This window comes from Rhinatrema bivittatum, chromosome 12 (genome assembly GCF_901001135.1).
Source record: "Rhinatrema bivittatum chromosome 12, aRhiBiv1.1, whole genome shotgun sequence".
NCBI lineage: Eukaryota > Metazoa > Chordata > Amphibia > Gymnophiona > Rhinatrematidae > Rhinatrema > Rhinatrema bivittatum.
Window position 1 is genome coordinate 56752729 of NC_042626.1, and position 25256 is coordinate 56777984.

General features: G+C 43.0%; 1 protein-coding gene across 1 annotated transcript in view; it reads right to left on the reverse strand.

Moving 5' to 3' along the window:
* The window catches only part of GPATCH8 (G-patch domain containing 8), a 152112-nt gene that overhangs the window by 21611 nt on the left and 105245 nt on the right, over positions 1-25256 (reverse strand). Inside the window, 3 exon segments of the mRNA XM_029573615.1 lie at positions 1249-1297; positions 1300-1378; positions 14708-14851. Of these exon segments, the coding sequence (XP_029429475.1) occupies positions 1249-1297; positions 1300-1378; positions 14708-14851 (272 nt within the window).

Sequence of the window (25256 nt, forward strand, 5' to 3'; positions counted from 1 at the left end):
GGGTGAAGGCCCAGAATGCTTACCTTCTTTACAGGCTCTGGGTACCCTTTTAAAAAGAGTTGTAAATCTTGGGAAAAAAATTCCACACAGGAGGACCACCAAATCCATCGCTAGGACCATGGACCAGACAGCCCCCCTCCCACAGGAACACCCTGCCCCTAGAGAACAGGGGGCTGACACTGTCCAGCACCTTGCCTCTAAGTCAACGCTCCTAAGCCTCTAAGGCAGTGCTGTTCCAGCACATTGCCTCTGTCAAAGGCCAAGTGATCGCCACAGCTGGCTTTTCCTTATATGGCAAGCAGCACAAATGAAAGGTCCCTTAATCTGCTAGGACCCCGGTGCCACTTTTCCTCAAAATGGCTGTCTTATGCCTGGGAAGGAAAATACAAATGCCGTCCAGCTCTCGGGTATGCACGTAACTCAAGGCCGCAGGCTAACTGCTCAACCGCGCATTCATTCATACAGAAGTCGGCTAGCACTCCTGCGAGCAGCTTAGCACGCATACCTGTGCGCTCGTGAGAAAGTTCTCATAGGCTGCAGCCTTACCACGTGCACTATTGCCCAGGAAACACAAAGCCATGGCCTACCATGAGGTTCAGTGGCCATCTTCATTCCGTGTGACTCTTGCCCCAACAGGACCAGCAGTGCAGGAAATCAGACGCTTTCCCTCTACCCTTTCAATCAACTAGCCAAATACCCCGGCACTGCCACACACTTCACTTCCACTGACCCCCGACCAACAGTGCAAGAGAGGTACTGCTGCAGGGATCAGCTGGAAGCACGATCGGGTCTGCGGCTACTGGGGGAAAGGGCACAACCCTTCACCGCCGAGTGCTGACTCCTCCTTCCTCTTTTTTTTTTTTTTTGAGCCAAAAACTGGCAAAAAAGCCTTGGCTCAACTGAGGGAGAGCACCAGGCTATAATCACTTCAGGAGCTTTGTTTTCTTCCTTTTTTCTTTAAATTGAGAACAAGCTATTCCCACAAGGAGATATGCATGTCCACCATCTGCTGGAGACGGAGAATACTGGTAGGCTATCATTGGGGCAGAACTATGTGTCAGCGAATCAGCTGTCTCAGTTTCCATTTACAGATAGAAGTGCATAACCCACCGGTGTGGATTGGCCTGCCTGAGTGCAGAGGAACATAGCTTAGGCAGAGGAAACCCAATCACCAAAGTGAAGAAACTTCAAAAAGAACAATCATCAACCAAGTACTGCACTTATGGGCAGATCATCCTTTCTGCTCACCATTCTGATTGCTTCCTCTGCTCAGCCAACTCCAGCAGGCGTCTGAGGCTTTCTCCTGCTTCTTTTCATCTTTGCGGGATCTTGAGGAGACATTACGTGCAAATTCTCTTTGCTTGAGATCCTTCAGTCTCTATGGGATCAGAAAAAAATGCATTAAATAAAAAAACAGAAAGGTGAATACTTCATGTGAGATACAGATGTAGCAATATATTGTCACAAAAATAATTGTCAATTGTGGCCTCAAACCAAATCATGCAACTTTTCATCCAGTATCACAAACTGATGTAGTTTAGGTAATTTCAATACCAGCCCAACCAGACATATTTTGGTTGAAACTGAGATTTAGAATGAGCAGGAGAGATGGAGCCATTCCCCCAAATCCAGAAGGGTCTGCAGAGCAGATAAACATCAATCTTCTCTGTGACACTCCTAAGTCCAAGCACTGTCCCCTTAAAGAATTAAAAGGTTACAAAAAAATAGCCTGAAAATCTGAGGGCGAGGACCTTTTTCTGTTTGGTATGGAAATTACTTAGGCTAGTTTATAGAATCCAACAGATTGTTATATGATATAGATCCCCCTTAACATCTCCTTTGTCATGTTACTCCTGTACATCCAAGCCCCTCCATTTCAAATCTCTGAATGCTTATTTAACGAGGATGGAGGTTAGAATTTGTAGCTCTGCACATCACACACATCTCATCTTCCCAACTATTGCTGAAAGGACACTATCACTTTTAGATCTTTGTTTTCATTTAGAATGGGTTATCCTTTTCTACAGCATGATCCCATCTTCTCCCTAAAAAAAAAAAAAAAAGTCAGATTTACAGGCATGTCTCAAACATCCTGCAAGGAAGGAAAGTGAAGCTGTGTTTCCATGGTTGCTCTTGTGGGGGGTGCAAACCTAATGAACAAATTATGCAGGATAGAAGAGCCTGAAGAACAGTGGCTAAAAAGGGGGGGGGATTGGGAATTTTGAATGCCTGGTGCCTCGCAGTGATAGGTGGTTTAGGTTTTCAGAATTGGCTACATACTATAGCCAATTCTGAGAAGGATGCAAAGTGATTTTTGTTAGTATGTGGTCTCAGGCTTCTTTGCCACAGTAGATCTGCAGCTCAAACAAACCAAAACACGTACATAGAACAATATCAAGACTAAGTAGATAATTGATACTCTAAAGTGAAAAGCATGGACACTTCCTACCTGCACTATACCGTGGAGAACAAACCTAAATACAGGAAACGCCATGAGATAGTGAATGTGTCTCTACCATCACACATATGGGCATTATGAAGCAGACAGTATGTGCAAGAGATGTGGTGCTGGTTCCTACTGCATTCTTGAGACAAGTTCTTTTTAAATGTTTGAAGGCAGTTTTGGAAATAGTAAAATCTGTAACAAGTAGAAACAAGATTTGATAGAACCAGCAGATGAATGAATTGTAAATGTGAATATCCGATAGCGCTTGCAGCCCATTCTGTGGCAAGAAGCAGTGGATTACACCTTTCAACACTAATGAATGTAATCTGATGCTGGTTTGTTATAAATATTTATTAATAGCTAGTATATTTTGGTAAAAAATATATTATATACCTCTTATACGTTTGAGACTGTTAAGAGGCATCTGTGATATTGTGTTCAGACAAATATGCTAGACGTGCAACAAGAGAAGGGTGTACCTCTGCCTGCCTACCTAAGGAGTCAAATTCAAGATGCCTATTTTTGTGCTGGCTGTTTCATTATATCTTAAGTACAATCCCCTGGGAGACTTTAACAAAGGATTTCAATGTACAAAGAATCATGGACAGCATAGCCTTGTGAATTCTTTGGGCATCTGTTTTCTATGGAAGTAGCAATACATTTTCAGACTACAATATGACCTACTGCATTAAAGGAAGCCTGAAAGTTTTAATCACTTTCTCAACTTAAGACAAACAGTAAAGCAAATGCAAGGGCATTTGTGATGACTAACCAAAGGGCATGTGTGCGTTCACATGATTCTTCCAACAAATCAGACTTCAAATAAGGTGCTCTGGTTGGCTCATCCACTGCTTGTGTCTTTCACAAAGAAGGAAACAGTGTTGCAGCCTAGTGGTCAGAACACAAAACTGAAAGCCTGGAGACTGGTTTTAATCTCAGTTCTGCCCAGGTAGGTCTATATTTGGGTCTTCTTCTCTCTGTGCCTATAGTTATTTAAATTTGTCTCCTCAAAGCAAGTTACAATATAAATAAAAATACATGACATATACACAGCTATATAATATACAGGATTTCCAGTATGAAGTAAAAAAAAAAAAGAAAAGAAAAGATAAATGCAACAGGTGTTCATGTAATCAAAAAGCCAATTACAGACTTCCAGAGGGAGAGGACATACTCTGTTCATTAGAAATAAGGATCCTGAAAAAGCCTTGCAGCCCTTTCTTGCATGGTCAGGAAGAGTGATTTAGGGACAATGCCAACAAGTTCTGGTTTCAAGATCTGAATTTCAGCAAGTGCACCTGTTGACTATCTCTCGATTTCCAGGTTTAAACAAAAGATGCAATGAAACTGTATGTATGTACTTAAGAATCCAGGAGAGGCAGAAATCTGTAAGCTAAAATAAGGGTGATCTTTGCAGTAACACAGAAGATGGCAGATAAATTTATTTTATTTAAGGCTTTTATATACCGACTTTCTTGATACAAATCAAATCAACTCAGTTTACATCGAACTAGGCAGTAAATATAACCAACAAAACAATAAGAGACAGTTTGAAGGAGTATAAAGTTACATTATAACAAGGGTGCCTTAACTGGGAGTAGGAAACAAGAAAGGGGGAACGAAGATAAAGTGCTATATACAAGAGTATATGTGAGGGGCAAGGAGCCGTCCTCGTGGTAACTAGTAACATGATTAAGAGTTTATTTCCTTACATAATTGCGGGAACGTTATTTATTTACATAATTGCTGGCATAATTTAAGTCACGCTGTTGGACAGCGTGACTTAAATTATATATATGACATACATGACATATACATGACATATACACAGCTATATTATATAGCTGTGTATATGTCATGTATTTTTATTTATATTGTAACTTGCTTTGAGGAGACAAATTTAAATAACTATAGGCACAGAGAGAAGACGACCCAAATATAGACCTAGAGGATAAAGACCAATTTATCCTCTAGACTGCCCAGCTATTTCTGTCCCCACCGCAAGGATATATCCTAGCTGCCAGGCACAGAAGCTTGACCATTTGTAGATTACTCCTCCTTATCCAAGGCATTATTTGTTTGCTTCCTCACTGGCCATTGGCCTGGGTAGATGACCATACAAGATCCCATATTTCATCCAAACAGCTGTTGCCTGAACATCCAGTCTCCCAGGGCTCCATGGCCTTGCTGAATAGTACCCAGCCACCATCTCTGAGGTTTTTCACCAACTGTTTCAAGCCTTCCCCAACACAGCAACTTGCTTTTAAATGAAGGCTTCCCAGCTGTAACTTGGACCAGACATCAGCCACCCAATTGTGCAACCAGAGCACAGTCTCCTAGCCTAGACTGTGGACATCGTATTTCTAACCAACATCCGGAGCAAGTCATACAAGGTATCCACTATAAAGGCTAACCCAGACTCCATATGCTATATTTCTTTTGCTGAGACAGAGCCACTAGCCTTCACCACTGGAATCTATTGAACCCATAGCAAACAGGCCATGAAGCCATTACAGACTATCGCTTGGATGCCAAAGGCCAAGAATTCAAACATCATCTTCAGATACAGCGCCATTTTGTGGACCTGGGAATCCTTGTGCACCCCACAACTGGAATGGTGGCTTTCTTACTAGCAGCCCAAACTAAGGCATCCACCTTAGGCATCTTTAAAAGCTCCAAAGCCTTCTACAATAAATGGGAAAACTTCACTATGATTCTCCCAACCTTCAAGCCTGCCTCAGGAGTGTCCCACCCCCTAAATATTAAGGCCTTTAATGTACAATGGAAGGGGTACATCTTAGCAGGACCCCTGGGTCCCTCCATGATGGGATCTTCATCTTCTGATTCCCTTCCTGCTGTGAATCTGGTCCCATTTCCTTAATGCCCAGCTACACAAGGGGCTGGGTTACCATAGTGGACACTTCGTTTATCTTAAAAATAAAAGGATCACCTTAGTATCATCTCCCGTGCCACAGGTAGTTCACCCTCCTCCAGAGAGACCCTATCTTAGGAATCCTCCTTTAGGAACCCTTTCTGAAAATCCTCCCCCAAGGCTGTGGACTCTAAATTCAATCTGGCTCGAGCCTATGCCTCATGGGCTGGGAAGGACTACAAACTCCCTGAAGGAATCCCTTGAGGGACTGAACCACCAGAACCAGAGCCTTTATGCATAAGATATATCAATTCAGGAGAAAAAGGGTTCAAAAGCCTCATATTCCCCAACTTTCCCATGCAGGACCCTCTCACCAGACGCTAGCTCCCTCATGCACAGAGGTCAAACCGTGAGGATCAGCAGAGTTCCTCTGCACTGCAGTAAAGGAAATAAAATGGCCACTGTTTCTGCCATGAATAACTTTCCCTGACAGCACTGGATTCTGCATTCTGAGCCTGCTTCTTTGCAGCAGACTGTTATAGCTCAGCGTTGTTTGGGTGGATTCTTGGGTACTGTGGCAGATGACCACGCCCATGGGGAGGAGCCCTGTGGGGAGCCACAGTACTGGGCTAGACTCAGGATGCACAAACACAGAATTAGTTCTTTTATTGTACAGCTTGATGTGTACCACCAGAGGTGGCAGTAGTGAGGTGAGCCAAAGGCAGCAGTCCTGGGACCCTCGGCAGAGGGGACCCGTCTCACCACGTTGGTATAGGGGATTCCGGTGTAGGTTTCCCAGGCAAGGCAATGCTATAGATGAGACAGAGTTAGATTACTCACTAGATGGTAGCTGTAGGTTGGTGATTCCATCAGGCTGAAGTAGATGGTACAGGCACCAAGGCAGGGAGAGCAAGCCCTCGAGGAGCGAATACCTGAGCCCAGTAAGGCACCTGAAATAAAGCAGAGGGCCCCTGAGGAGTGGATACCCAGGTTAGCCAATATCCTGAAGGGCAGAGAGAGAGTTTCCAGTGGCAGCACGGAAGCGGCAGAGAAGCTTAGACCGGCCAAGACCAATCCTTGCTAACTCAATGAGCTAGCAAACAAGTACAGACTAAATACCCGGATGGCGTGACATCACTTTATGCCATAGCTGGAATAAAGACGTGGGTAGCGCACGCGCACCCTAGGAGGACCTTGGGAGAAACATGGTGGGAGGCAACGCCATAGCTGTTCTGGGGACGCCGGAGAGAGCTGCTTGCAGACGTGGCGGTAGCCATCTTCCCAAGGCTAGCGGGGAGAGCTGAGAAAAAGGTGAGGCACAAGGGTCGAAGCCACCTGAGACCGACTGACGCAAAACAGACCTCTTGCCCTTGACGAGTTTCTAAATGCCCCTGCCCACCATCCATGAACAGAGGCCTGGATCGCAGATCCTCACACGGTATGCCATATTTCCCACACCCCATGGGAGCAGCCAACTTGCATATGCCGTGCTGGCTCCTGCTGGCACTTCATGGACTGTGGACAATGCCTGCTGCCTGCACTATTCATTTATGGGGCAGCAAGCATAGGGGTTGGGTAACTAGACCTGGCAGACAGAAGAGAAGAAGAGAGATTTCCAAGATGGCAGAATGCTGAAAGTTCTCTCCGGCTCTGTTCCTTTTTGTCATTACCTATGGTGAAACGTAAAAGGCACCCTCGGGTCTGCCCTTCTGTCTCTGGGAATCCAGCTTCTTCAGGTCTGATTGACCGCTATACTGTGAGGCTGGAGGCACAAGAATCGCAACTTGGTGAGCTGCCGCTGAATAGTTTTGTAGGGACTGGTGGCCCTCCAAATATCCCAGGCTTTGATAGCACACTTAGCCCAAATGACAGGGCTCTGCTGCAGCAACCAACAGGAGATACTACATCCAGGGTAGTGTCTGTGCCAACGAGGACTGATGATGTCTTCGAAGCTGGAACAGGTGGAGGTTGCGTGTTTGCAATATCTGACCCCGCTCAATGACCCTAATTGTGGGCCAGTCTAAAACTGCAGTGTTGGTGCAGAATTGGGAGTCTGCTTTTCCATCAAATGTTCCTGAACACTGTCATGTATCTGAAGTTTTTATTCGAGCTGTTAAGAAAGGTACTATTTTGCCTGGGAGTTTTTTCCTGACTTGCCCTAAACAATTCAATATAGAATCCTTATGGGAAGCACTAGAAGCTATAGGGAAATCTCTTTCCACACAAATATCTCAGATTTCTATGAAAATCGGCTCTGCTGTAGTTTCTTGAAGTGGTTAAAACATGATTGAGGGTTTCCAAGATGGCAGTATGCTGAAACTTCCATGCAGCCTGGCTCATCACTCAACTCAATGGTGTAGCAAAAGGACCCCCCTGAGGTTTTCCCTTGACCTCGGGGACTCCCTCAGTTTCTAGACTATCAAGTGTTTTACCATTAAGCTGGATTCTCAAGACGCTGACCTTGGAAAGCAGCCACTGGAGCATGATGCCATGGCTAGCCTCCCGAAGCTCCTGACTATAAAACATCTTTAAGCCCCAAGGACAAATCTTCTCCACTCCAACTGGCAGAAGATTTCCATCGGGGGCTGCAGCACTACAGTCACAGACAGATGATGTCGAAGCTTCAGCCGAAGCTGGAGGGAGCGAGTCCCAGGTTGGTGACCCTGCTGAAGGCACGGTATCACTACAGGTCCAGGAGTCTGTGTTTCCTTCGGGAGAAGCATTACAAAGAAGCAAGATAAAGGATTCAGACAAGGTACAATTAGCCTTTTTGCTATTCCTCACCCTCAGGATTTCAATATGGAGACTTTGCCCCATTGCAGCCATAGATTCCCATACTCACTCTCTCTCCAAATTTCACAAGTCTCCTCAAAAATTGATTACACTAGTTACAGAACAAAGAGCTAAAATCTCTTAATCATTTAGAAAAGGTGGAAATGGGTTGGGAGAACAAACTATCCAAATAGGCTCCTTGATTAAAGATAACTATTTTCAAGGAAAATTGAAACATTGGAGAACTTTTCAAGGCGCAATCTTTGTCTAATACATTTTCCTAAGCTCCCTACTGTTTCACTGCTAGAGTTGTTTAAAAGGTTCTTTAAAGTATGTTTGAAGATCCAGGATCAGAATTTTCCACCTATTTCCAAAATATATTATTTGCCTTAAATGAAGAAAGAAGCAATTAAGGCTCAGCCTCCATCCCTAGTCAAGAGTTGGATTTACTTAACTGATTTTTTTTTTTTTTTATTTAGAGAGCTCTGAAGGGGATTCTTTCTTCTGCTACACTGTTAGTCTCTTTAGCCTTGGACTCTGATAGGGTGCTACTTTTACTTGTTTCTCAAACTTAGAAATGTTTCCTTCTTAGTGTTCGAATGTTTCCCGATGTTTCCAGGAGTACACAAAAGAGGCACAAACAGTTTTTGTTGATGTGCCCAGCTGTGTTGTAGATGGGAGCATTATTTTTTCTTCAATTTCCTCGCAAATGCATCGTTAAATTTCAGTCTACCAAGTATGTTTTCTTCTATCCTCTTCAACTTACTGCTTTTCGATGCTAAGAGCGAACTCAGACTCCTGCTGGCAGTCATTGATTATAGAACTAGTGTAAACTTGGCCTGATACACATTTATAAATGTTTTGAAGATGGAATCTCTTCCTTGCTGTTTAAATTTCTTTTTTCCAATAAGCTGTGCTTATTGGAATCTCAAAGATTGAGAACTTGAGCTTTAGAGTGTTATGAAAGTATTTCTTTTTAGTTAATATTTTCTTATGCTCTTTGGAATACCTCTGTTATATTTCTATAACCTTGTGCTTTGTACTTATTTTAAAATGCATAAATAAAAAAAACCATTTGGAGAAGGCAAAACATTATGTGGAATAAAAGTTATTGATAAGCTCGGTGATTAAAGATAACATGAATATGCCCAAGAAAACTGAATTCTTGGAGAATTTTGCTAGACGTTGTAATCTTTGACTGGTGAATTTTCCCAAACTTCCTTCTGCAACACACGTTGATCTGTTCAAAAGGTTTCTTAAAGAATGTTTAAAAATTCCAGACCAGAATATTCCCCCTATTTCAAGAATTTATGTTCCTCAGTCCAGAAGAGAGGATTCGTGTAGACAAATCTCTGTTCCAGGACAAGATATTGATTTTTTTTTTTTTTTTTTTTTTTAATTAACAGAATTTTGTGTTAAACCTGAAGAAGTGTTTGTCCCAGCCACCTTGTTGGTATCCCTTGCTCTGGATTTGGACAGAGGCTTATTACTACAGTTTTTTCTTAAAGAGTCAGGAAAGTTTCCTTCTTGAAATGTGATGTCAAAATGTTTCCTGACATATCTAGGAGTACTCAAATTTTATTTAACATTTTTTATAGACAGCATTCATTGGGAATATCACATCGGTTTACACAGAACAAAAATGCAGCAAAAAGGCTTTACAGGGAACTGGATGTAAGCAGTTTTTACTAATGCATGCTGCAGTATTACAACATGGAGCATTGTTTTTCCTAAATGTCTTTGCAAACGTATTATTAAATTTCAATCAAATAAATATATAATTTATTATCCTCCCCAGTTAATACATTTTCTTGATGCAAAGAATTTGAGATCTCCATTGGCTGAGTTATAGTCTTAGAAATACCACAATGAGCCCTTATTTATTGTCTTGTGCTTGACCTTTCATTATCGCTTGTTTTTTTTTTTCCTTTTTCTCCTTTGATTCCCTTTGTATTGGTAATTGGAATCTGTATTTGGGGACTAGATTTACAGTGCTATGTTTAAACACAATCATGCGCAGCTAAGCGAATCTAATTATTTTAGTGATGAAAATTAAAATGACTAACGTGTTTGGGCATAATCACCTGCCTCAAGGAAAGATGTAAGTGATATAAAAATGCTTTAAAAAAAAAAAAATCACTCTGTACTAATTGTGGTGAGCACAAAAAGGCCACAATATAGAAGTGGCATATACTCATTAATCCATCTTAAATAATGTTTTTATAAAACTGCTTTAATTATACCTTGATCAATAAATTGATAATTGGTTTCAAATATCAACTGGTCAACCTCAGAGAACAAAAACCTTTTATTTCTAACAGTTATTGAAATACCAAATCACAACAAAATCAGGGGCATATATCTTTAGGTCAGTATTAAGAAAATAAGATTTGCCAAGGAGGGGATGTGTGGCCACCAAGTAAGATGGCCACCTGAATTTGGTCTCTGCTCTTCTCCGAGCTACGTTACTGATATTGCTGCACATCCCTCGCATTTTGACCTTCTAGTATGCCTAGAACTGTTTCTAATTCTCCCCGATGGCCACTAAGAAGAAAGGACCAGACTTTATGAGAAAATGTTCTCCGAAAATTTGGTACCTGCGGCACTGGAAGAAGCTGTGGTGCAGAGTGACTGTCTCAGAGCGGTCACAGCAGGCGGTGAGTCAGAAGTACATCTGCAAGATCTCCCGACCCCTGCAGAGTTAAGGCAATGGATCTGTGACTTTGTGCAAGGACATGCACAAAACTAAGCAGGACTTGATGGGCTTGATAACCGAAATGAAGGAGGAAACGTCCAAGATAGCACGCCGCGTCAATGACTGTGATATGCATTTGGATGCGCAATCTCAGAAAGTGGGGAAATTAGAATCACAATGCAACCATCTTTTCTCTAGAAAATGTAGACCTTTGAGCTAAAATCAAGGACTTGGAGAACTGGAATTGCCGCTGCAATCTAGGTTTCGCAGCATTCCGAAGACTGAGGATTACATAAAGATGGCCATGCAGTAGTTGAAAATTTGTGCGCCTTTTTTCTGAACCGGAATCAAGGCTTGGAATCACAATCCTCGACGGTTAAGGTGGAATTAAAAAGTGTGATGTGGTCCCTGGGACCTAAAATTAGGAATAAACCCCACGATATAGTGGAGTGTTTTCAGTTTCCCCAATTAAAGAGAAGGTTTTTACTGAGAACAGAAAACAGCAAACCTGGCTCTGGGAGTCACATACCATCTCAGTTTTTGCTGATTTATCGCTAGTCAATAAAAAGATCGGACTTTAGGGAAATAACCAATTCCCTCTTTTCGCAGAACAGATTTTATCTGTGGTTAAGAACATAAGAACATAAGAAAATGCCATACTGGGTCAGACCAAGGGTCCATCAAGCCCAGCATCCTGTTTCCAACAGTGGCCAATCCAGGACATAAGAACCTGGCAAGTACCCAAAAACTAAGTCTATTCCATGTAACCATTGCTAATGGCAGTGGCTATTCTCTAAGTGAACTTAATAGCAGGTAATGGACTTCTCCTCCAAGAACTTATCCAATCCTTTTTTAAACACAGCTATACTAACTGCACGAACCATATTCTCTGGCAACAAATTCCAGAGTTTAATTGTGCGTTGAGTAAAAAAGAACTTTCTCCGATTAGTTTTAAATGTGCCCCATGCTAACTTCATGGAGTGTCCCCTAGTCCTTCTACTATCCGAAAGAGTAAATAACCGATTCACATCTACCCGTTCTAGACCTCTCATGATTTTAAACACCTCTATCATATCCCCCCTCAGTCGTCTCTTCTCCAAGCTGAAAAGTCCTAACCTCTTTAGTCTTTCCTCATAGGGGAGTTGTTCCATTCCCCTTATCATTTTGGTAGCCCTTCTCTGTACCTTCTCCATCGCAATTATATCTTTTTTGAGATGCGGCGACCAGAATTGTACACAGTATTCAAGGTGCGGTCTCACCATGGAGCGATACAGAGGCATTATGACATTTTCCTAGAGATGACTAATCATGGCACAACTTTCAGAGTTAACAAGGTGGAGGAAGCGGAGGCCATTTTGGAGGAAGCAGGCTTTGTCGTTAAGAAAGCTCTATCTCAAAGATTGCCATTGACTGTCAAAAGATGATACTCCCAGATGGCAGAGAGTGGGGAAAGGAGGTAGAGATTGAGGAGGCACTCAGGAGACTCTTTTTTGTCTAAGGACAGTGGAAAAGGCTGAATTGTATATCTTTAATTCTGCATTGGTTTCCTTGTTTGTCACTTTTGGTTATGCAAATATATGTGCTGATATCAAGACAACTTCACAAGGGTCTGGTGGGAGAGTGAAGATAACAGTAAATAAACTCCCATAGAGAAAAGTTATTTGCTCTGGGAAGTGTAGACCTTATGTTCAATATGTTCTCTCCTACTGCATTTGCAGTTCTACTATGGAGTAATAGCAGCTGGTTTTGGGTTGGAGAAGGGGGAAGAGAACTTTTTCAATGTATCAGTGGGAGGGATGAGGCGCACGAGCTCTGGTATACTGATCACAAGGGACGTGATTATGACTTAGAGGGAATTTATTTATATCCTGGAATTTTAGTTTCTTTAAGGAGAGGAGTGCTAGCTCAGTGTGTGAAATTTATTTTTCTATTTTTAATTTTCTACGATGGCTGGAATATGTATAGTGTCCTTTATTTATTTATTTCAACAGTTTTATATACTGTTGCATGGACGAATCCATCTCAGCGGTTCACAATTAATCATAGTGTTTAAAATAGGTGGAAAAATGGAAAAATTGCAATTATATTATAAATATACATCAAAATATCTAAATTTTTAAAACTATAAAATTACCAAAGTAAAGATAAAAAGTGAAAGCAGTATAAGTAAAAATTTAAGACATATTAAAATATATAGACTCCTATGCTAACTTCTCATCTGCATACACTTGCTGAACAGCCATGTTTTTAGTCCTTTCCAAAATTTTCTCTTATCTGGCTGTAATCTCAGTTCTGGTGGCAATCTGTTCGCAATTGATATAGCGTGCTCTTATTTCACATTAAGTGGGCTTATCTGATATTCGGAATTGTGAGTAGACCCTTATTAGATTATCTCAGATCACGTTGCGGTATGTGTAGTCTTATTGTGGTATTCACCCAATCTGCCATATCTCCCTATAGAATTTTGTGGATGGTACATAATACTTTGAAGATTATTCTCTGTTCTATTAAATGTTAAGGGATTAATATCCCTCACAAGAGGCAACTGATTAAGTCTGAGATATTGGATAGGACAGCTACCATTGTTCTCTTGCAAGAAACTCACTTAAACACTACAAGTATCTCTTAAAATGGCCTATTTTTCCATTGCAGTTTTTTGCTGCTGCAACTAAGAGGGAGAAGTATGCCGGAGTGGGGATTTTATTTCATAAGTACTTCAAAGGTCTAATTACTAGCAGTTATGCAGATCCCAATGGTATATACATATTGGTTAAGTTTGAGATAGGAGAAGTCTATTCCTTGAAAAATGTTTACGCACCTACTGTAGGGCACGGTGACTTCTTTACTTCCCTCAGTAGGGTTTTAACATCAGAAGGCAATGGCTATTTGATTCTAGCTGGTGATTTTAATTTGACCTTATCTCCAATGTTGCATAGTTTTAGTTCTAGTGCATTACGGGCTCAGCTTAAGAAGATAATGAAGCAATAGGATTTAACAGATATTTGGAGACACCAGTTTCCTCAGAGTAGAGATTATACCTTTTATTCTTGATCTCAAAAGATTAGGGATGGTTTGCAGGCATTAGAAACTGAAAACATAGCGTTCCAAATGAACTGGGTAAAGCACACCATTCAAGTCGGAGAAGCATGCAAAGAGGAAAAAAATGGGGAATAGAAATTTTAAAACAAATAAAATTTGTTACTATAACCCGGTGATGCCCAAAGTCAGCCCTCAAGAGGTCTGGATTTCCAAATAGCTACAATTATTATGTATGAAATAAATTTGCAATCATTTGGGTTTGGATTTAACTACTCCCCTTTCTAATCTGTGCTCAGGGTGATTTACATTTTAGGTGCAGTAGATAAACTGTAAGCCATCTCTGGGGCAGGGACCTGAATCATTGGATGGAAAGTGACTGCCCAAGGTCACAAGAAGCATCAGCAGGAGAAATGGGATTTGAAACTTGACTTCCCAGGTTCTCTGTGCTACTCTAACCACTAGGTTACCCTCCACCACTCTGGCCAAAGAATTAGTTGATTTGAATATTTAATAATCTGTAAAATTAAAATTTTTGAGAAGCAGAGCTATGATCTGTTACTAAAAAAGGGAAAAAGCTTTCAAGTAAAATGCATTCATGACAACTTCAGTAATGACAAACACCCATCTAACTGTGATGGAAATCTACACCTTGCTGGGACAGTAGTCATCTAATTTGTCAGCCACTGAATTGACTTTGTAATCAAGATCACGGCTTATTACAGTGCAGTGTTTTTAAAATGGCACCAAGGAACACATCCTGGGATTCAGAAAATAAAACAACCCTCCATCCCTGCTCCCAGAACATGGAGGGAAATTTCAAAATAACATCAAACCCATCAAGGTCGCAACATGTGCTGCACCGTCCATGTATCTGACATCTCACCTGCTTGTGCGCGTGGTCATAAGAGTTGATGTGGTTGTCAAACTCCTGGTGTTTTTGATACTGCTTGTCGCAGAGCTCACAGTAGAAATTTGCTCTCAACTCTTCTAGAGCTTTGGCAATCGCTTTTTCTTTGTCTACATAATCCTGCAATGTTTATTTTTTAATAATAAAAAGGGAAGAAAAGTACCAGGTCAATGCCAAGTGAATTCATCAGTAAAATATCAAAGCCCGAAGTGAATGCTGGGAAGAAACTGAAAGGTCATTTCCAGCACTGTTAATTTGCAATTAGAAGCTGAACATTTTTATTTGATGATACACTTCTTGGTCTATCATCAAATGGCCTTTTCAAGATGTGCTGGCATTGAAGGCCCCAGTTAAAAATATTTTTTTTAAATTATTCTTTGTATTTTAGCAATCATGTTTGACCTTCACATGACCTGAGTCAGAGGACTGTAATCTCAGAAAAACACCCAAGAAGCAAACATTGGAGAAAAGCAGGTATGTTGCGGTCAGAGTAGGGAATTAAGCCATGAGTCTATAAAGGATCTCCTAGGCAGTATTAAGAAACCTGTATTTACACCAGAATTGGCTGGTCTGGGAAGAGATGCAGAAGGAGGTGGGATGGAGAGGAGCTAGTTACCAGAAATTATTTTATCCTTCTTTTTACTTTCTTCTTTAAAATGATTACATCACTCTGTACAGGATCTTAATTGTAAAGAAGAATTCTGTAACCTCCAAGTGCCAGGGCCCAGATATTTTCACAATGAGTGGCAATAACCTGATGAAGTAGTCAGAATCTGAACACTTCATTACATTAATGACTCTAATAAGGGAGCCCAATCTAATGAGAAGCAGGACCCCCCCCCCCCCCCCCCGAGCTCGCTTGCTCTCCCTTTCTGAACCTGAAGTTAATGTCTCAGCGCTGTTTGCAGAACACACTGAGGCAAGCTTTCATCTGCCAGCAGAGGCTTATAAATCTTTCAGCTTTCCCTTTAAGTCCTCTCCCTCTTTTACCTCAAGCTGAGAGGGACTGATACTTTCCCAATGCAGACACTCTTTGCCAGACAACAGATGCAACAGCCTCCTCAGACCAGTAGTACTACAATACACCACTACTCTTGTGACATCTTCCGGGTAATTATTAACATGCCCATTTTATTTATGGTTACAGTAATCAAACCTACAAAAAAATGGTTTATCCACAAGCAAGCAAAGGCAAACCCATTCACCATTCTGCCCTGGCTGGCCTTTGCCAGATTATACAGCATGCTAGGTGGCTTTTGTAGCAATGCTAAATTCAGATACACCCCCCCATGCTGCAGATTCAGCAGGAAAGGCCTGCTGTGCCTCCTCTGGAATGGCTGTCTACAGCTGGAACAGTTCTGCTGATGAGATGCAAAAGGTCAGACTGGCATCATTAAAAATACATACACTGAAATGACAGGAAGCATCTTAGAAAGGGTTGCATATTTATTTTAAAAATGCCCTCCATATACTTAGATGTTCACCAGATCACTGTTTTCACGTAGTGACTTGATGAACAAGTCTGCTGTGCATGTGTTTCAATTACCTGCCTTCCTCCTTACAGGCCCTGCACCTCCCATTTGTAAATTCACATTTGTCATCAGCAGCAGGACAATGGGGGGGGGAGGGGGGCCAGAGCCATCAGGGCTGCATTTTTCTGATATGGTCACATATTGAACAAATCTTTTAAGCCAAGAAAAACAGCTCTGCACCCTCAATGTCCCTCCCTTTCTTCACTGGTACCTGAAAAAACAGGGGTCTGAGAGGAGGAAGAGGAAGATAAAAACCCACAAGCTATTTTCTCAGCTCTTAGTCCTATTTGTTTGGTTTCTTCACAGCAAGAAGAGAGCAATTACTTTGTGGAGAATTTTGATTTCCACAAATAGGAAGCAGCTGTGTCACTGTCTGTACTCACCCGCCATTATTGCGGAGCAGCAGCTGAGAAAAAGTAGTTAACAAGGAGACTAACTATATTTCAAACCAAACATGTTTCTTCCTCTAATCAATGGAAAATTAACAGCTCCATGAATATCCCTGCTCAAAATAGAAATACAGGCATACAATGAAGGCCAGATGTCTATTTCAGTACTGAAATCAGAAAATTCCTCCGTGATCCTTAGAAAGCGAATAGGAAGGCAGCATCAGCTGGCAAGCCAGAGAAGCACTCTATCTCCTGCCTTTGAGTATTGGTCTGTACAGTTGTCCTCATCTGCAGCAGGTTCATTGCTGCAAAGCTGATATAGCTGCACCTTTGGTTTCATTATAAAGGATGCAGATCAGTGCTCCCTACCGATCAAGGAAAAAGAACGGTGGCTGTAGACATGCCGTACAGAATAAGCAAATTCTCCCTAGGCGAGCATAAAGCAGCCACACAAGATGGGTAATGTCATCCAATGGTGTCAAGTCAGCTTTTACTCTCTCCTAACCCAGAAAGTTCTTTGAGTGTCTCCTGAGCATGCGTGGGAAGTTGCATTACTGTCACCACGCACATCTCCCTCAGTCTCATTACGTCTGCTTCACAGACAGTCTCTCTCCTCTCACATCAGCCACTCAGTTTATGCAAATTTATCTCATGCATATTCATTGTGGATATCCTGGAAACCTAGCTGGCTATGGAGTCCACAGGATAGATTTGGGAAGACCTGAAAACCAGAAGCAATCCCTTTTAGGACAAAAAGGGACAAAGTTCCTCATGAGAGGCTTCTAGGAAAAGTAAAAAGTCATGGGATAGGTGGCGATGTCCTTTCGTGGATTGCAAACTGGCTAAAAGACAGGAAACAGAGAGTAGGATTGAATGGGCAATTTTCTCAGTGGAAGGGAGTGGACAGTGGAGTGCCTCAGGGATCTGTATTGGGACCCTTACTGTTCAATATATTTATAAATGATCTGGAAAGAAATGCGACGAGTGAGATAATCAGGTTTGCGGATGACACAAGATTGTTCGGAGTGGTTGGATCACAAGCGGATTGTGATGAATTGCAGGAGGACCTTGTGAGACTGGAGGATTGGGCATCCAAGTGGCAGATGAGATTTAATGTGGATAGGTGCGGGGTGATGCATATGGGGAAAGGTAACCCATGCTGTAGTTGCACAGTGTTGGGTTCCATGTTGGGTGCTACAACCCAGGAGGGAGATCAGGGTGTCAAGGTGGATAGCACATTGAAATCGTCGGTGCAGTGTGCTGCGGCAGTCAAAAGAGCAAACAGAATGTTGGGAATTGTTAGAAAGGGAATGATGAATGGAACGGAAGATGTCATGGTGCCTCTGTGTCGCTCCATGGTGGGACCGCACCTTGAATACTGTGTACAATTCTGGTCGCCGCATCTCAAAGAAGATGTGGTTGCGATGGAGAGGGTACAGAGAGGGGCTACCAGGGTGATAGGGGAGTTGTTCCACTCCCCCTATGAGGAAAGACTGGGGAGGTTGGGACTTTTCAGCTTGGAGGGGAGACGACTGAGGGGGGATATGATAGAGGTGTTTAAAATCATGAGAGGTCTAGAACGGGTAGATGTGAATCGGTTATTTACTCTTTCGGATAGTAGAAGGACTGGGGGGCACTCCATGAGGTTGGCATGGGGCACGTTTAAGACTGATCGGAGAAAGTTCTTTTTTACTCAATGCGCAATTAAGCTCTGGAATTTGTTGCCAGAGAGTGTGGTTTGTGCGGTTGGTGTAGCTGTGTTTAAAGGGGGATTGGATGAGTTCTTGGAGGAGAAGTCCATTACCTGCTATTAGGTTCGCTTGGAGAATAGCCACTGCCATTAGCAATGGTTACATGGAATGGACTTAGTTTTTGGGTACTTGTCAGGTTCTTGTGGCCTGGATTGGCCACTGTTGGAAACCGGATGCTGGGCTTGATGGACCCTTGGTCTGACCCAGTATGGCATTTTCTTATGTTCTTATGAACCAAAACTTCCATTTTTTCAATTATCAGATTGTCAAGTTTTTGTCCAGAAACTATGGACAGATTTTGTTAAGACTTATGTTAAACAATTATATTTTTAATTTCTATTCCCACTTTAAAACGGATTACATTCAAGTACTATAGGAATTCCCTATTCCCAGAGGATTTACAATCTAAGGGGCCGATGCAATATAACTTGCAGAAAGCGGGAGCTGAAAAGTAAGCGCCTGCTTTCCTAATGTTTGCATGGCACCCGCAAGGGGGCGCCATGCAATATCCAAATTAGGGGGGTCGTGCTAGCAAGGAGGCGCTAGGATCGCTTGCGCGACCTTAACACATTGTGCTAATGCGACCCCGCTGCGGCTGCCAGTTATGAAGACAGATGCCAGTAAACTCTGCTTCTGTTTTCATAACCTGCCGTCTGCCAATAATGAAAACAGCCGCGTTTACCGGCGTCGGTCTTCCTAATGCGTCGGTCTGCCAAGTTATTTATTATTGTTTTACTTAAAAAAAAAAAAAAAATACAGAAAAGGAGTTTTCTGCTTTTCTGTACTTCTTTTACCTGCGCTCAGCTATTAATGCCTGCTCCAGGCAGGCGTTAATAGCCGAGTGATAAATGTGTGTCTGAGACGCATATTAATTTTTTTGCATGTGGAGTGAATGAGTAATAGACTAGCATAAATTATTTGGAAAGGAATACGACAAGTGAGGTAATTAAATATGCGGATGATACAAAATTATTCAGAGTAGTTAAATCACAAGCAGACTGTGATACATTACAGGAGGACCTTGCAAGGATGGAAGAATGGGCATCCAAATGGCAGATGAAATTTAATGTGGACAATTGCAAGGTGTTGCATATAGGGAAAAATAACCCTTGCTGTAGTTACACGACGTTAGGTTCCATATTTGGAGCTATCACCCAGGAAAAAGATCTAGGCGTCATAGTGGAAAATACTTTAAAATCGTCGGCTCTGTGTGCTGCAGCAGTCAAAAAAGCAAATAGAATGTTAGGAAGGGAATGGTTAATAAAACGGAATTTATTTATTTATTTATTTATAGACTTTTCTTTGCCAACATTCGTGAGGCACATCATACCGGCTTACATTGAACTGAAAGGAGGAAAATACAATGAACAGAACAACATGTCATAGTTAAACGCAAATGGTGTAAGATATAAGCATCGTAAAAACATTGAGATTATAACATAAAAGAACTAAATATGGAGGAAAAAGGAAGAAAAAAAAAAAGAGAAAACTTTGTACAAACTAAAAACTTTCTTTAACAATGAGAAAGTGGTACAGGGGTTATGAAGTGCAGCAAAGTAATGTAATAATGAATGTAATAATGCCTCTGTATCGCTCCATGGTGAGACTACACCTTGAATACTGTGTAAAATTCTGATCGCCGCATCTCAAAAAAGATATAGTTGCGATGGACAAGGTACAGAGAAGGGCAACCAAAATGATAAAGGGGATGGAACAGCTCCCCTATGAGGAAAGGCTGAAGAGGTTAGGGCTGTTCAGCTTGGAGAAGAGACAGCTGAGGGGGGATATGATAGAGGTCTTTAAGATCATGAGAGGTCTTGAACGAGTAGATGTGACACTGTAATATACACTTTCAAATAATAGAAAGACTAGGGGGCATTCCATGAAGTTAGCAAGTAACACATTTAAGACTAATTGGAGAAAACTCCTTTTCACTCAACGCACAATAAAGCTCTGGAATTTGTTGCTAGAGGATGTGGTTAGTGCAGTTAGTGTAGCTGAGTTCAAAAAAGGTTTGGATAAGTTCTAGGAGGAGAAGTCCATTAACGGCTATTAAATCAAGTTTACTTAGGGAATAGCCACTGCTATTAATTGCATCAGTAGCATGGGATCTTCTTAATGTTTGGGTAATTGCCAGGTTCTTATGGCCTGGATTGGCCTCTGTTGGAAACAGGATGCTGGGCTTGATGGACCCTTGGTCTGACCCAGCATGGCAATTTCTTATGTTCTTAATAGGCTCATACACATGCACTTGCATGTGATGAGTGCTATTACATTCACTCCATGTCAGACATGGGTTAAATAGGCACTAAACCCCTATTGCATTAGGGGGTGGATTAACGCCTATTTAATCCGCGGAGTGCGGATTATACAGTGCGCTCGACTGAGTGCACTGTAGTGCACCGGCCCAATTTGTACCTGTGGCAATGAAGGTTAAAGTGATTTCCCCATGGTCTCAAGGTGAAGCAGTAGGATTTTAACCCTAGCTGATCTGGTTGGAAGTCTACTGCTCTAACCATTAGGCTACTCCTCCACTCCAGATAAGGAATCAAAGTTCCATTTTGGAACACTTAAGAACTAAAACCTAAGTTGCCACTGTCTTGTTTCATGAAACACTGGAGGAGCCCATTGAGACCTTCAGAAGAAATAAAATCATGATCACTATCATGTTTTATCACATTCAGGGGATTCTCAAGGTTCCTATGACTCAGAGTATATACCAGGAAACCATTTGCGGAATCACTATCAGATCCATCTCCAGAAGCAAAACAGAGCCTCAATACCACCAGAGGATATTTCATATCCATCATTCATGCAAAAGATGTCTGAAGCTACACCATTTAATCTTCAAGAAAAAGAGAATATCACTGAATTGAAAAGCATGCTTCAGTGCAAACAACCATTGAAACAATGTAGAACTGTTTCTTTATATCAGGCATTTCTCGTACCTATCCAGATCAGTCCAGACTCTTGGGTTTTACCTCCCTACCAGTAAACTGAGACAGAGGAAGTTTCACTGACACTGTACATAACCCAGCGTACCACTTCAGTATTTATCTGTCTCTAGCAGATAGTGTAAAACCTAGCAGTGTAAAACCTGCAGTCTGGAGAGAAAGAAAAAAAGATTAAAAGAAAATTTCTGTATCCTCCCAGGGAGTTCTGAGGTCCTGGTGGAGCCCATCCCCCCCTGGTTTGAGGCGTATAACCCTTCTGATAGCCCGATCTGGAAGTCCTTGGTGTGGACATCTGGTGGTCCAGATCCCTCATCCCCCATGAGACAGTGGTGGAAGCTGTTGGTAGCTCTGCACTGCAAGCCCAGTGGAGCAGGGAGGTAGCCCTTTTATACGGTTTGTCCTGGGCTGGGTCACTAAAGTTTGACGAAAGGAGACTGATATAGTCAGTGGTCTGGCTCTTTTCTGATCTGCCGTGCAACCTGCACTCCTGGAACAGAAATCTCTGCACCAAAGGAAAGGAGGAATCTGTGCAGCATTGGGGTTCTAGGGAGGAGCTACTTTAGCAGCTCGGGGAGCTCAGCGATGGGGATTTTTAATCAGCTTCTCTACCTGTGGAGGAGACCAGGTATTGGCTCCGTGGCGCTGAGGAACTGTTCCCCTGCTTGCCATCAAGGTGCTGGTGGTGCAGCGGGTGCAGGGAGGAACAGCGTGCGGCAAAAGTGGTATGGTGTTTGGGGTCTGCATTAAGCATGGCCGCACTGGTACGAGCCTTGCAGGTGACTGGTTTACTGCTGAGGTTTACCCTGTCAGCACAGAAACAGCAGCCATTTTAGATTCCCTAGCAGCACTGGTGGAAGAGACAAGGGAATCCCTTCCTCAACTATTGCCAGTTGTTCCCTGTCCCATGGAGATGCAGAGGGGCACTTGCACAAGGCGTAGTCTCTGGTTCTGGTCTTCTTCAGGTTTTAATTTGCTTAGCGGAACAAGCAGCGGAGGATGTAGCTCTCGGTCCCAGTCTCCATGGATTCTCGGCCAGTCAAGAGGCCTGAGCTGTTGAGAAGCTCTTCAGGCCTTCGATGATTTTTGGTGCTGGATATTGAATGGAACCAGGCCTAAACGCGCCGAAGGTGCAGGCAGGCCATGGCAGCGGTTCTTTTCCTGTGTGCGTAAGTATGCGCACGCATTGTTGCCACAAGACAGTTGCATGCGCAGGGACTTGTGCGCGAAAGACCGTGGCCTAGATTTGAGCATGTTCATCTGCGACCTAGACTTAAGTGTGTATTTGCTCAGGTACTTGGGCATGTATTTGCATAGGTACTTGAGTGCGTAAGACTGCAACCTAGACCGGAGAGTATTTGTGCAGGTACTTGTACGTGTACAACCACAGCCTATAGGCATGCATATGACCGGGACCTAGTCTTGAGTGTGTATTTGCACGCATCCTGGAGCTGTGAGGCTTGCCATCTGATAGCAATTCATTCCTCACTCTCTCCCCATTTGGGTCAGCACTGTTTAGATGCTCAAAGCAATTTGACTATTACAGCTTTTGCCCATGTTGGGACATCGCCCTGGCCTTTGGTGTCTCTGGAGGGGAGTGGAGAGAGGCGAGGCAATGGTCAATTCCCCTCCTCCCTTGTTCCCGAGGGCAGAAGCTTCTCAGAGAGAGGTTGGAGAGAGCAAGTTTGGGCCTAGGGGCTCCGCTATAGATCCATCCTCCTTTTCCTGGGTGGAATGTTTCCAGGCCTTGTAGACTTTTCTGTAGGGATGCCCAGCAAAAACAAAGCAACCTACTATGTAGGGGTCGCATGCTCAGGCCTCCCATTTGTCAGTCACAGCGGGCAAATGCCATAGGGAGGCTGTCCCTGGTAATGCTCAAGAGGGTTTGGATCATGAGACATCGGAGGATTCCGTTAGGGAATTGGCTTTCTCACCTCTAGAAAAGGGAGAAATTGCATATATGATTGCGAGTCGCTTCAGACTCTACTCAGATTTTTTCTTTTTTTCACAGGGATGTCTTGCTGATTTTGTTGGCTCAGACCCTGAACACGCTTAGTGTGGCTGGAGGTCAGTTTTAAGTTAAGCATCCTGTTTCTTTCCCCCATGTATCCAATTTAAAGGATTTAAGGAAGGTAAATGTGGCTGTCAAGGGTCCCCACTTTCACACAGAAACTCTGAGGTCCGTCATAGCGGCAGTACGCAAGGGAGAGTGTTCTTGGCATCTCTCGCCTTGACAGAGGCGTATCTGCATATAGCGATTAGGCTGGGCCACCAGAGATTCACGTTCATAGTCCTAAGGGAACATTTTCGGTTTCGAGCCCTTCCCTTCGGCTGGTGACCAAGGTGATGGTAGTGGGGGCGGCCGCATTGCAAAAGGAGGATGTGTTTATCTGGATGCCTGGCTCATTCATGTGAAATCAGAGGATCTCTGTCGACATCAGTACAAAGAGGTACTGATGTGCTTGAAGTCTCTAGGATGGGTGGTGAACCTAGCAATGAGCCCTCTTTCAAACTCTAGAGTATCTGAAAGCTCAGTTCGACACACTGGTGGAGAGAGTGTTTCTCATGGAGAGAAATTGCTGAAACTGCAGAGTCAGACTAGGCTTCCGCTAGAGCTTTTGGTGCCCAGGGTCTGGAACTATTCTATGGCATCACTGGAATTAATGCATTGGGCTTTCGCACATATGCAGCCTCTGCAAGGGGTTCTTCTCTCCCACTGGAATCCATTATTGGACAAGTTTCATCTTCCTCTTCCGTTAGAGGGGGAAGCCAGGGACAGTCTTTTGTGGTGGCTTACTCGCACTAATCTTAAGCGTGGTGCAGAATTGGAGGTTCCAAACTGAGTAATATTCACCACCGATGCAAGCCTTTCCAGATGGAGAGCAGTGTGGCAAGATCAGTCTGTGCAGGGCCAGTGGTCAAAATAGCTGGCTTCATGTTCTATCAATCGGTTAGAGACAAGAGCGGTGCATTTCGCATTGCTTGCCTGTCTGCCACGGTTACCAGGCCATCCAGTACAGATCCTGTTAGACATTGCAATGACTGTGGCCTACATCAACCATCAAGAAGGAACCAAGAATCAGGCAGTGGCTCAAGAGACTCTGAAGTTGATTCTCTGGGCAAAGCAGCACTTGGAACAGCTGGCAGCATCTCACATCGCCAAAGTGAACAACTTTCAGGCGGATTTTCTCAGTCGGAGGTAGTTAGATCCCAGGGAATGGGAGCTGTTGGAGGCAGCAATGTGTCTCATTCACAGAAGATGGAGGTATTCTGGGTTTTACAGCTGCTGAACATAACACAGTATGGAAGGAATCTGAGCTCTGGTGCTGCTGTAGACTAGAGGGATTCTTTTCTGTTTTACCATCATGGCCTCTGGTGGACAAGAGATCATGGAGAATAAACAAACATCCGGGCAACCTGATCCTGGTCGTCCAGAATGGCCACATCGACCATGCTTCCCAGATTTGATCAACATGGCCATAGATGGACCCCATGAGGATTGGACATTGGTCAACTCTTTTCCACCAAGGCCCAATATTTGAGTCAGGTGGCTCCCTTCTAACTCGCTTCTGAGAGGAGGCGACTGAGATGGAAGGAATATTTATTGCAGGCTAGGCGATCTTCTACATCCTTGATATATGTGTGAATTTGGAAGATCTTTGCGTCCTGGTTTTCTGTTGAAGTGCAGCCTCAGCCTGTTCAGGCTATAGTGTCGCATATTTTGGCTTCTCTACAGAAAGGTTCAGGTCAAGGGACTGGCCTTTAATTCTCAGAGTCCAGGTAACAACTTTGGGTTGTCTCCAGGGTAAGGTTCAAGGGTATCCCTCTGTCTGCACATCCGGATATATGGTTCTTTTAGAGAGCTAAAAATTTGCATCCTCAGGTGTGGAACATTTGTCGGT